At 43.9% G+C, this 12,760-nt stretch overlaps 1 protein-coding gene across 1 annotated transcript; it reads left to right on the top strand.

Annotated features, from left to right (window-relative positions):
* Positions 1-2,217: 2,217 nt before the first annotated feature.
* Positions 2,218-10,876, top strand: gsg1 (germ cell associated 1). The gene is made up of 6 exons (XM_028599101.1): positions 2,218-2,407; positions 3,037-3,361; positions 8,094-8,141; positions 8,263-8,427; positions 8,890-9,001; positions 10,411-10,876. Exons 2-6 carry the CDS (start codon positions 3,067-3,069, stop codon positions 10,874-10,876), a joined length of 1,086 nt encoding a protein of 361 aa, XP_028454902.1. The 5' UTR covers positions 2,218-2,407; positions 3,037-3,066.
* Positions 10,877-12,760: the final 1,884 nt, after the last annotated feature.

Raw genomic sequence — 12,760 nt, 5'->3', positions numbered from 1 at the left:
CACATCTCTTCTGTGTTTTTCAGACAACAGCAGCTACAGTCTGGTGTTAGAATCCTCTCCAGTGAAATACAGACACACTTTTACACCGTTTAGCTGTCAGCATTTTAACCGCGTTTACTCCAGCTGCTAGCTAGCGGTAGGCTAACGTTACCTGCTGTCGAGTGTAGTGTTAACTAGCTAATGTTACCTGCTGTCGAGTGTAGTGTTAACTAGCTAACGGTAGGCTAACGTTACCTGCTGCCGAGTGTAGTGTTAACTAGCTAACGGTAGGCTAACGTTACCTGCTGCCGAGTGTAGTGTTAACTAGCTAACGGTAGGCTAACGTTACCTGCTGCCGAGTGTAGTGTTAACTAGCTAACGGTTGGCTAACGTTACCTGCTGTCAAGTGTAGTGTTATCTAGCTAAAGGTAGGCTAACGTTACCTGCTTTCGAGTGTAGTGTTAACTAGCGTCCCGTGCGGCGATGTTTCAGTTCCCTCTAACGTCCGTTTTCGGAGCATCAGAGAGAAGCGCAGGTATTTAAGCGGCACCTAATAAGGCACCGAAATCCGCGTTGCTATTCAGTCCGGTAGATAACGGTCGTTAAAACACCAGTGCCGTATTAGTACCGAGTCTGTGTAGGTGCGATGGATCGTGTACAAACCAATAGGGTGTCAGAATGGTATATGTTTATACTTCTTATCCAATCACAATCAAATTCACTCTCTCCGGATGGCGCGATTTATCTGGATAGGTTTTCTTTTTTTTTTTTTTTTTTTTTTACGATGACAAGCCGGAACCAAAACAAGCTGAACTGAAATAGGAGTAAGGAGGCTATTTTTAAAATGTAAGGAGTAGAAAGCACAGATAATTTCATGAAAATGTAAGGAGTAGAAGTAAAAAGTATGCTGTAAAATAATTACTCCAGTAAAGTATAGATACACCAAATTTCTACTTAAGTAAGGTAACGAAGTATTTGTACTTAGTTACTTGACACCTCTGATCATAAATGACGTTATCGTTCTCGTGCCCCCGTCGGAGAATGTTTGATCAATCATTTGAGTTAAATGTGCCGTTGGCCAATGAAGAATTGAGTTGGTGTTTGACACTTTTGAAATTCTTTTTTTTTTTCAACATTTCTTTTACGCTTTTGATATTTTTACGTTTGTGTTACTTTTTTCAGCATTTTTTCCGGTGTTCTTTTTGACGTATTTTCTTTATTTTTTGAACACCTTTTGATGTTTTTATTTTAGAAGTTTGCCATTTTTTTAAATGTTTTTTAATGACGTTTTTTTCAAACATTTTTTTCTGAACGTTGAACTCTGCTTACAGTAGGACAGTGATTCCCAACCAGGGCTACTTGTGCAGACGTTACTACAGGGTAGGAGTAGAGAAGTCTCGGTTACACTTAACTTGAAGGTATCTACATAAGAGTGACATGACACTGTCATGAACATGTCATAAACATTATAAACAAGTCATAAACGTTTATGACATAATGCTTCTGTCACATAGTGTCATTCGGTTTTAGTCATGACAAGTTAGGGGTAGGGTTAGGGTTCATGTGTCATGACAGTGTCATGTCACTCTTATGTAGATATATATCCCTTCATCAAATGTGTTCACCATTTGCCTGAAGAAGACCCAGTTGGGTCGAAACGTTGCATTTTATATTAAATATGGGAGTTTAAAGCAGTGTTGCGGACATTACATTCTTTTCGTTTTAAGTCGTTTCATAAGTCGCTTTCATTTGTCCTGCACCTGCCAGAAGGTGGGATGTGCACACAGTTACTTGTATAACTCTTATGTAGATACCTTCCAGTAAAGTGCTACCGAAGCCTTACATCGGTTAGATTGCTCCAAAGAGATGCCCCTCTGTGTTTCAATGTATTTTGGTTAAGGGTCACAAAGTTGTCACTTAAAATTGGTGCATACATATGGTATTGCAAAGCAATGCCATCCCAGTAATAGTGTTTATCTGACATATTTATACACCATTTTCATGTTCATGTTGATCTTCACATCACATCAAAACAGTGGGTGCTGCATGCTTTTAGGCCTACAGGCTGGATAGAATTGGAAGAGGGCAGATGAGAGGAGGAGGAGGAGAGATGGATGAAATGGATCAAATTGAGTCTAGGAATCCTAATGAAAACAGATGGAACAGAGTTATCTCGTTTGGATTTATACGGATGGATTAAAGAAGTGTGTGTGGTGGTGGTGGGTGGGGGGTTGTGTGTTTGTGTGCTATGCTCTCAGTTGTGTCTGACTGACAGTCGCAGAGGTCAGTGTGACGGCCAGAGTCCTCCATCACTCTCACCATCTGATGAAGAGCGAAAGGGAGCACGGCCGGATGTTTCTTTCACCTTCGACGCTGAGCCCGCTGAGGGAGCTGGGGACAAAGTACCAAGTAAGAGAGGCCGAAGGAGGTGAGTGCTTTCTCTCTTCTCCTCGCTTCAAATTGACTTCACTGCCTTGACGTCGAGTGCTCGGAGGTATCGGTTTGAGTGTCTGTCGCCTGGAGAGGTTCCATGGCGACAGCAATTTTCACCTATTTTCCTCTTGATTCCGCCATCTGCCTTCCCACCAATTACTGTGCTGATTTTCTGTCACCGTCTTTTTTATTTTATTCTTTTAATGTGATTAGTCATGTAAAACCACTGGCTCCCCCGCACCATCTCTTTCAAACACCTTCACTAATCATCTCAGGCAAATGGGCAGAGCTGCTTCTCCTTGGAAACTAGGAACATGCTGGTGATATTTTTAGTGACATGCAAGAATGGAGGTGTACCATATGGAGGGTTAGGGCCTCTTTTATTTATTTTTTAAAGTCAAAGGAAATAGTCTTGAGTTTTTTTTGCAGAATTCTGACTTTTTTCTGACATTTTTCACATGTGGCCCTAATCCTCTTCTGTAGTACCAAAAGTCAAGTAGAACAAAAATGATATTCCGATATTCCCTTGTCAGACATTTAACATACACTGCTGAAGTGCTACTTTTTGACAATGTTTTGAATATTTGACCATCTCTGTGTCCATCCCTACCGTTCCTCCACCAGCCCAAGCCCCCGTTTAAAACCCCCTGTACGATGGCGTTCCTGCAGCAAATGCGCTCCCCTCGCCTCTCCTTCATCCAGACCGTTGTGTCTCTCATCACGGGGGGCGTGGCCCTCATGTCCTCCTACTGGTGCGAGGGTAAACAGAAGGTGCCCAAGCCACTCTGCTCGCCCATCAAGCAGAGCAAATGCATCCCCGTTCCCGGCGTCACCAACTCCTCCACCGTCCAGTTCTCCTGGGAGACCGGGGACGACCGCTTCGTCTTCCCCAGCTTCCACACCGGCCTGTTCCTCATCTGCGAGGAGAACATCTACACAGACGTGTGGGGTAAGAGAGGAACATAGGTAGAAATATAGAAACATAGTCTTGATTTATGTACGACTGCTTGAGAAAACAAAAGAGGAAATCAGTGGTGTAGCCTAAGTATTGTAGTGGGTATACTGTACTGTATATTGGCTAGAATCTGCCTTTTGAGCATCATCAACTTTATTTCCTGTAGATACACTTTTAGGCACCAATTTGCGTGGAAATACCTTTATTTAGCCTTTGCGAAGAAGAAAAACACAGATGACAATTCAACATATATCAAAAATATAATGGAAAGTGTGTTGTTGCGTGTCATTGAGCATTTTTAAGTGGGTACATGGAAATCCTGGAGCTTTCCTAATGGATATACTGCGTATACCTGCGTATCACGTCGACTACACCGCTGGAGGAAATGTGTCCGAAAAGGTGACGATGTGACGGGAAATAAATCCCCTGTCCAGTCAGCTGAAATTAAAACGCAAACCCGCTTCTCAAAGGAAGGTCAAAAGTCATTCATTCAACCTTTATTTACACTCGAGAGATCATTGATGGGCGGCCGTCATTCACAATGACATTGAGTCCAATTACAAAAACAGAGCACAACAACACAGTAAAGAAGGGACACCATCATAATGATCATCTGAATTTGGAAGAAAAATCATTTTTGATGAATAAATAGGGATAATTGGATGGATGCCAAATGTAAAGCAATTACAAGTAGAAGTTTGGAGGTTTAAAACCAGATTTCTATATTGTCCAAAAGGCAGAAAATGACTTGATTTTAAGGAAGTGATGTCAAAGTTGCTCGGGTTCTTTCAAACAGGGGGGGGAACCCAGATGTGTCACACTAGTGACCCTGAAAAGGATTAAGCAGATAGAGGATATTAATAAATGAGAGAACACAGGATTTGCATTTCCCCCCGACTCATTTCCTGGTTCTCCTTCTCCATAAACAACATGAGATCAAGGAGAGGGTTAACTTCTCCTGCTCCAGATCTCCCACCGTGGTCAGAAAGAACAGGAGGAGACACTTTGTTCCTCTCACTAGGACTCTAGAGTCACTACTCGCTCCAAAACTAATCACTCTCTCAATTCTCCCTCGCTCTATCACCCACTCCCCACACACACACGCACACACACACACACACATGCCTGCTCGATGCACACACCAGCGCACAAGTATAAACATCAGGCCACTTACATAAGCTACGGCGAAAGCTCTGCGTGGAGCCTCCGCAGGACCATAAAACGGCCTTTAGTTTATTGACAGAATGGTTTTCATCATTTCCAGTTTCTAAAATGTGAGTAATTTTCTGCATCAAGCACTTTTACTTTTAACAGTACATTTTCCTGATGATACTTACTTACTACTTACGTAACATTTTCACTGCAGGACTTTTACTTGTAACAGAGTATTTTTACTTAAGTAAAGGATTTGAATACTTCTTCCACCGCTGCTGATCAGGTTATGTGTAGTAGAGGATATTCTATTCCTGAGGTGAGATCAGGACTGGCACAGAAACAGGAAGTGAAACAAACTAACTGTGGCACTAGTGCGACAGACAATGAAGTAGGTCACAGGAGGAGAGTCGAGCCAAGGCCATGATATGAATTAAGGCCACTGGTGTGTTAATTTGTATTTTGTATACAGTATGTGTGTGTGTGTGTGTGTGTGTGTGTGTGTGTGTGTGTGTGTGTGTGTGTGTGTGTGTGTGTGTGTGTGTGTGTGTGGGTACGTGCTCGGTCCAAAGAGGATTATTATCAATGTGTGTTCTGCTCACAGAGATTTAGACTTCAACAGCATGACTCAATTATGGATTAGAAACCCAGAGAGAGAAAGGTTAATAGGATTCCCAAACATCAGCTGGGTTTCACAGTCTCATTTGTGGCTGATTTGCAACAGATTGTAAGGATTGAGTTGGAATTTCAGCCAAAAGTTTCAACGGACTTATGTGGTCAAATACCAGTATATAAAATCAGTCAATCAATCAGCGTTTCAGCATTAAAGGTTCCATGACATGCTGCTGTTTGGATTCTTTTTATATAGGCCTCAGTGGTCCCCAGCCTTGGTGCAGAATTATAGCCAATGAGCTTTCCTTAGGATGTGCCATTTCGGTGTTTGTAGCTTTAATGCTATTGATGAGAAGGTGTGGGGGGTGGCCTTGACCAACTGCCACTTTACTCGTTTGAAAGCCATGATGTCTCTCTCTCTCTCTCTTTCATGGGTGGGCCAAATTCTCTGGGTGGGCAAAGCAGAGAAAGGGGAGGTAACCTTGCTCCTTATGACCTCATAAGGAGAAGATTCCAGATCGGTCCATCTGAGCTTTCATTTTCTCAAAGGCAGAGCAGGATACCCAGGGCTCGGTTTACACCTATCACCATTTCTGCTGGGGGAACGCATATTAGTGTTAAAAAAAACTCAAAGTAAAATTTTCATGCCATGGGACCTTTTAATAGGTTAGTTTGGTAATGGTTGGCAGTGATGAAAGCAAACACCAATCCTCCTTATGTGCCACTGCTACAAAAACTATACCTAAATGTTCTTCTTTTTTTTGTTTCGTAGAATTCCCAATACTGTTGGACCAAAATTTGTGCAACTTTATTGTTTTGGTTTACTTCACGAGATTTCAGTGAACAACTGCAGACCTGCTCCTGAGGAGCAGTTAACCATAGTCCTCAGAAATCCACCGGAGGTTAGAAAGCCAACACAGAGGAAGCGAAAGGTAATGGACATTCTGGCCGAAAAGAAGGACATCTGGCCGAAAAGAAGGACATCTGGCGGAATTTCCGGTGTCACCGTACGATCCAACGTTGAGGATATAGACTATTATTTTAGTAACTTTTGAGTACCTGTTTGTGCCTTTTTTTTGAAGGTAGTGAGTCTGAGCCAGCAGGTGGAGTTACATACTGTATATGGGTGAGCAGGGATAGTACCAGGTAGACATAGGGAGGGCTTATGTTTTTATTTTACCAGTGCATGACAGGGGGTGGCAGTAGCTCAGTCCGTAGGGAGTTGTGTTGGGAACCGGAGAGTCGCCGGTTCAAGTCCCAGTACGCACCAAAGTACAGAGTGTGGATTGGTAGCTGGAGAGATGCCAGTTCACCTCCTGGGCACTGCCAGGTGCTCTTGAGCAAGGCACCGTACCCCCCCAACCGCTCACTCTGTCATGTAGTGACAGTAATTTTATTCCCCGCGGGGGATCAATAAACAGTTAAAATTAAATAAGAGAGAGATTGTTCTTTCTTGAATTGTTTATGTGCCACAATGGGAGAAACAAACCTCACAAAATGCCAAATGAACGTTTTTAAGATTGCATACGATTCATTCCTTGGATGTTTGATTTTTGAGTTTGATTTTGAAGCCTCTACAAAAAAATCTACAGTAGACCCACTGACTGAGTCTCATCTTGTGCTGCTCCTGAGTGTTTCCCTGTGAACTCCATCCCTCCAGATTTACAACAAACTAAATCCTATCATCTCCTATCATTATTACTTCAAAGCATTTCAACATTATGGCAACTGTTACCCCAATCGGACCAATTTGACAACACATTCACGGCATTTAGAAGAAAAAAATACTGCAAAGTGAGAAAACCCAACCAAAGCACAAGCAAATGAAGAAAACCTTTTCACCAAAGTGACATTGGTAGTTTTCTCACTTTGCATCTTTTTCTCTCGAAATGCCGCACCCGTGTTGTCAAGTGGTTGAAAATGTTCATTTCATTTCCTTTCGCTTTGTCTGTTTGCATCTGTTTTCTTGTGTGTCGAGCTTTCAGGGTCACCATAGCATGGAGCTAAATACGGTACGCTGATTATTGCAGCTGTCATGTAACCCATTGGTAAACAAGCCACAAAGAAGATTAACTGCCTGCAGAAACAAAAACAGGTTGCTTCTATTTTTTTTCCCCCCGATTGATTCTCATATAACGGCCTTGCTAGCAGTGCTGGTGAGAACACATTTTAGTGTTTAGGGTGAAAACAAAATACATTCATGTTGAAATTAATAAGTGAAATGAAAGACAAGACACACTGACAAAGTCTCATTTTGTGCTGCTGCTAAGATTGTTCCCGTAGGCCCCATCCTTCCAGATTTATACCAAACAAATCTCATAATCTCATCCCATCCGATTACTGCGGGCCATGTAAACACTTCTGGTTCATTCACACAGTAATTGGATCCCATTGGGTTCATTTAAATGCAAAACAACTATATGCACAAGCTCAGTTCCTCTTGGACATGGAGAAGCAATGGTGACTATACAAATTTCACCGTCACAGTGGTTACTTTTGCCAAAAGCCAACATATTCTGACGTACAAATTTGTATGATATCTATAGGAAATTAGGCAACTGTCGCAACTCTGTTGTCATTACGTTAAGTCTGCCCACCGACTCTATACACGATGTGATTGGCCCGGCTAGAGTTTGGTTTTTCCTGCTCGCAAGCAAACGGAGAGTTGCTTGACAACCCTGGCTGCAAATGACATTTGCTGCCGCTAGGGTGCATCTACATTTCTAGGCTAGGAATTCTTAGCAATGACAACAAAACCGTCGGCGCATACAAGCCTTCAGTGATTGCGCACAAACCATTAGGAATGGTTCATGAGATTGATGATTCAGCCTGCAAAAGCTCCAGTGTTAACTTAACACTTTACTTGGCAAATATCACCTTTTCCTGTTGGTATAAAGCTAATTTATCGTGCATGTTTGAGTTCCTTTCAACTGTACATTTACATTTGTTTTTTGATTCCTAGAGGAGAAGTGTCGAGGGTTTTATGTTCTGACCCCAGGATCAGAAAAAGGTAAACCGATTCATTACATTCTCTTGCGGGTTTTTTTTGTGGCCACTTTGCTCTTGCTTGTCTGTAAAAAATCCAAACCTTTGCCAGTGTTTGTGCTCAGCCTCTTCTCTTCCCTCCACAGCAATGATATGGCTGTCTATATCGCTGGAGATCATGTATGTCGGCCTGCTGTTAATCAGCTGCACGCTGCTGTCCGTGCAGTTGTGTATCCGGACCTGTTGCCCCTCCACGCAGCGCTGGGGCCAGCTGCTCAACGCTTTCGCTGCTGTCTTCACAGTCCTGGGAGGTACAGCTTCTACTTTGGATACATACAGTAGTTGAATAAGACTTTAATAAAAACAGATAACGACCAGTGTTACCAGTTTCCTTTAGCTGATAGCTGATGATTTAAGTGATAGCTGGCAAAGAAAAATTAAAAAGTAATGTGTATATGTACAGTATGTGTATATATAGGTAGGTATATGTGCATGTATGTGTAAGTATACATGTATGAATAGGTGAAGAATTAAATTGTTTGTAGAAAACTAAAGTTGAAAAGTAGAAAAGGGGGGTAGGGCCAGAAAAACGTACTACCTACTCCTTTTTGAACATGAAAATCCTTATTTGAATCATTTACAATAATCTTGAAAGATATACTTGCTGAATATTTAGTTCTTGTTGGTTTCCTTGCTTATACTGAAATGTAGGTGAAACCTTTAAATGATGTAACCAACCAGTTTGGTATCTATTCCTCCGTCTGTGTTCCCAGGTCTGCTTGGGATGGTGGGTCACATGATGTTCATGCAGGTGTTTCAGACCACCGCCTCAATGGGACCAGAAGACTTCAAACCTCACAGCTACGGCTACTCCTGGGCGTTCTAGTGAGTTCATTAAACACACTCTACTGAACACTTAGGGTCCTATCTTTCACCTGGCGCAGCGCAGTTGTCAGTTGTCCCGTCCAGCGCCCGCGTCGTTTAAATAACAAATGCACCTGGGCCCATCTGTGGCCCATGGGCGTGCTGGTCTTACAGGGAGGTGTGTTCAGGTGCATTCTGGGCGTGCTGGTCTTACAGGGAGGTGTGTTCAGGTGCATTCTGGGCGTGCTGGTCTTACAGGGAGGTGTGTTCAGGTGCATTCTGGGCGTGCTGGTCTTACAGGGAGGTGTGTTCAGGTGCATTCTGGGCGTGCTGGTCTTACAGGGAGGTGTGTTCAGGTGCATTCTGGGCGTGCTGGTCTAACAGGGAGGTGTGTTCAGGTGCACTCTGGGAGTATTGCTATCTTGAGGCAGCGGGAAGTGATCGCGCCATTGACCAACAAAAACCTGGTCTAACGTCAATAACGCAGCATTTCATTGTTATTTTAACAGCACATTAGTAAGATGCTCCTAGGCTCGTGCACACCGCGTGCACACTATGCTTGTTACACACACAGGGACGTGCAGCAGCACACACACTTGCAGAAGATTACAAATAAAAATATTATGGTGCAAATCCTCCATCATAATAGCAATGTTCCAAGGTCCAAACGCGCCTGGCTTTTAAACGGAATGGGAGATGATCTCTGATTGGTTGATTGCATGTTACGCCCAAAACACCCCTCTCATTAATGAAGACACTAAGGACAACCCTTTAGGACCAGACGCCCGGCACACGGACCCTTTTTTCTGCCGTCAAACTAGCAAAAGTGGATTTGGACACGCCATAAACGCACCTGCGCCAGGAGCTTCACGCTGTGCGCTTAGATCGTTAAAATAGGGCCCTTAAGCACACACACATGGTGCCTGACTGAAACTGCACCAACAAGCCATACGACAATATACAGTAGGTTGTGTATTCCTACCCTCTCTTATGACCTACAGGATCGTTTTTCGTCCTCGTATCTAAACCAGAGAACGTAACGCTCGTGGTTTTAAACACATTGTTCGTGTTGAAACGGTCGCAGTTTGGTTAGGTTTAAGCACCAAAACTACTAAGTTAAGTTTAAAAAAAGACCATGGTTTTTTTGATGATGATGATGATGATGATGATGATGAATCATTTTATTTCAGTTAACATACATGAAAGAAACTATTATTTCCCACAATTTGCCACCGTATCTAACCGAAAAAGCGGCAAAGCAGCACATATCTCTCCGCTGGGAGCTGTGCTTGTCTCTTTTTCTTGAAAAAGGAGAAAATGACACACTTCAAGTTTTCCCCTTAAGTCAAAGTCTAAATGGACCGAGTATACGTCAACACAGAACCACAAGCGAACCGCCTGCTTCCTGTTTCTCTCTCTGTCTCCGTCAGCGTGGCCTGGTTCGCCTTCACTGTCTGCATGTCCGCCGGTGTCTCCACCCTGAACAACTACACCAAGAAGGTCCTGATGGTGGGGCCCAGACGCGGCTCCAGCCTCAACGCCTGCAGCTTTAACTTCATGGGGCTCCTGCCACCCCATTACACCCCTGCCAACCCGGGCCTCAGCCTGGCCTGTCCCCCGTCTCCCCCCCGGATCTCCCACTTGTCTCCCTACTACGAGCCCCCTACGGCAGCATCACCGGCTTCCGGTCCGAGGCGCGCGCACTCCCACTCCCTGCCTCTCCCCCACTCCAACTCCTTCCCTCCTCCCCCCTCCCACCCTGCGCCTGCATCCCCGTTCCACCGCCTCTCGCTCTCCTCGCCGTCTAAGTCACACACCCCGTCCGTCTCCGTCCGCCTGAGCCTGCCGGGACACCAGGAGAGCCGATACGAGCCGGAGGACTACAGCCCACTGTGACCCAGCGGAGTCTGGAGTAATGTTTGCTTTAGTCTGAATTAAAAATGGTCAGCAGTCCAGTGACCCAATGAATCCAGGCAATCAGCTTTGATAGCAACCACTCAGTTCTAATAGAGAAGGAAAGTGGGTTACACTTTACTGTGACACTGTCATGAACGTGTCATAAACATTATATACAAGTCATAAACGTTCTTGACATAACGCTTCTTTTACTAAGTGTCATTTGGTTTTTGTCATGACAAGTTAGAGTTAGGGTTAGGGTTAGGGTTAGAGTTAAAGGTCCCATAACATGGTGCTCTTTGGATGCTTTTATATAGACCTTAGTGGTCCCCTAATACTGTATCTGAAGTCTCTTTTATATAGACCTTAGTGGTCCCCTAATACTGTATCTGAAGTCTCTTTTTATATAGTGGACCTTCTCTTTTGGTCCCCTAATACTGTATCTGAAGTGGTCCCCTCTTTTAGTCTCTTTTATAGACCTTAGTGGTCCCCTAATACTGTATCTGAAGTCTCTTTTATATAGACCTTAGTGGTCCCCTAATACTGTATCTGAAGTCTCTTTTATATAGACCTTAGTGGTCCCCTAATACTGTATCTGAAGTCTCTTTTATATAGGCCTTAGTGGTCCCCTAATACTGTATCTGAAGTCTCTAAGGTCTTAAGGTTTCTCTGGGCGGGCAAAGCAGAGAAAGGGGAGGTAACCTTTCTCCTTATGACATCATAAGGAGAAGATTCCTGATTGGCCCATCTGAGCTTTCATTTTCTCAAAGGCAGAGCAGGATACCCAGGGCTCGGTTTACACCTATCACCATTTCTAGCCTCTGGGGGACCATAGGCAGGCTGGGGGAACGCTTATTAATGTTAGAAAACCTCATAAAGTGAAATTGTCATGCCATGGGAACTTTAAGGGTCTTATACAGTAGCCGCAGCCCAGCTGGCGCGCGCAAATGTGACGTCATGGAATCGCCGTGACTATTTATACCCGCGTTGGTGGTCGCAACACTAGTTGAAGTCTTCTCCTGAACAGAGGTGGCTCTAATGAGGAAAGGCAAACAACGTTGCTCTTTCTACGGACCAGAAGAAGAAGAAAGAGGTAAACAACGGCAGAACTGGCTGCAGCATTGACATCAATGTTTCGATTTGATTCGATGACCTACTTCATCGGATCGAGCTTTTCATTCGCCATATAAGAACTCATCTTAACCAGGTAAGTTTACAAGAGAGACTTGCGGTCACTCTGAGAGTCCTGGCATCCGGTTGCCCAGGAGCTCGTCCATGCTTCCTGTTTCCGCTTTGTCGTGCAACCTCTGCTCGCGCGCTATAAATCCGGGCACGCCGACAAGATCTACGTCATTTTGAGGTCACGATGGCGCGCGCTAGCTTGGCTGCAGCTACTGTAAAACGGCCATTAGGGTTCTTGTGTCATGACACTGTCATGACCAAGGGGGTAAGCTTCGCTTCAGAACTTGAGCCATCTATGGCGCCATTTTGTTGCTACAAAGGTATCACCTCCTGTTAGCATTCCACTGACCGCCATTTTTTTTTTTACGTCACTTGACACAGGCACGGCGCCAGGTTTCCAGTTTTGGATGGGCCAGACCAATTGTGGGTGGGCCTTAAATTAAAAACGTTATCAAATCCCTGTTTAACCTAATAAAAATGACTATAATTATTATATATTACATATAATTATATTATATGTGCTAACATAATAAAGATTGTAATAGCTTGATGCTATTTATATGTTGTTGCATTGTAAAATGTTTCGGTGCAAAGGACGGACCTATCCGCGATCGCTCTCCTTGGTTCTGCCCAAAAGAAGAGCGCTTTGGACTCTCCATTACCACCATACCTGGCTGTGCTATAGCACATCTCTCCTGACCT

Source organism: Perca flavescens, chromosome 15 (genome assembly GCF_004354835.1).
Source record: "Perca flavescens isolate YP-PL-M2 chromosome 15, PFLA_1.0, whole genome shotgun sequence".
In the NCBI taxonomy this organism is placed as follows: Eukaryota; Metazoa; Chordata; class Actinopteri; order Perciformes; family Percidae; genus Perca; species Perca flavescens.
Note: the sequence above shows the minus strand (reverse complement) of the source record. Positions and strands in the feature narration are given on the sequence as shown.

What these genes read in the sequence shown, in the direction of transcription:
- gsg1 (XM_028599101.1), top strand. Translation starts at nt 3,067, where the DNA reads ATGGCGTTCCTGCAGCAAATGCGCTCCCCTCGCCTCTCCTTCATCCAG. An exon ending in CATCTACACAGACGTGTGGG is followed by an intron (nt 3,362 to 8,093) that starts GTAAGAGAGGAA and finishes TTTGATTCCTAG; the next exon opens with AGGAGAAGTGTCGAGGGTTT. An exon ending in TGTCTTCACAGTCCTGGGAG is followed by an intron (nt 8,428 to 8,889) that starts GTACAGCTTCTA and finishes CTGTGTTCCCAG; the next exon opens with GTCTGCTTGGGATGGTGGGT.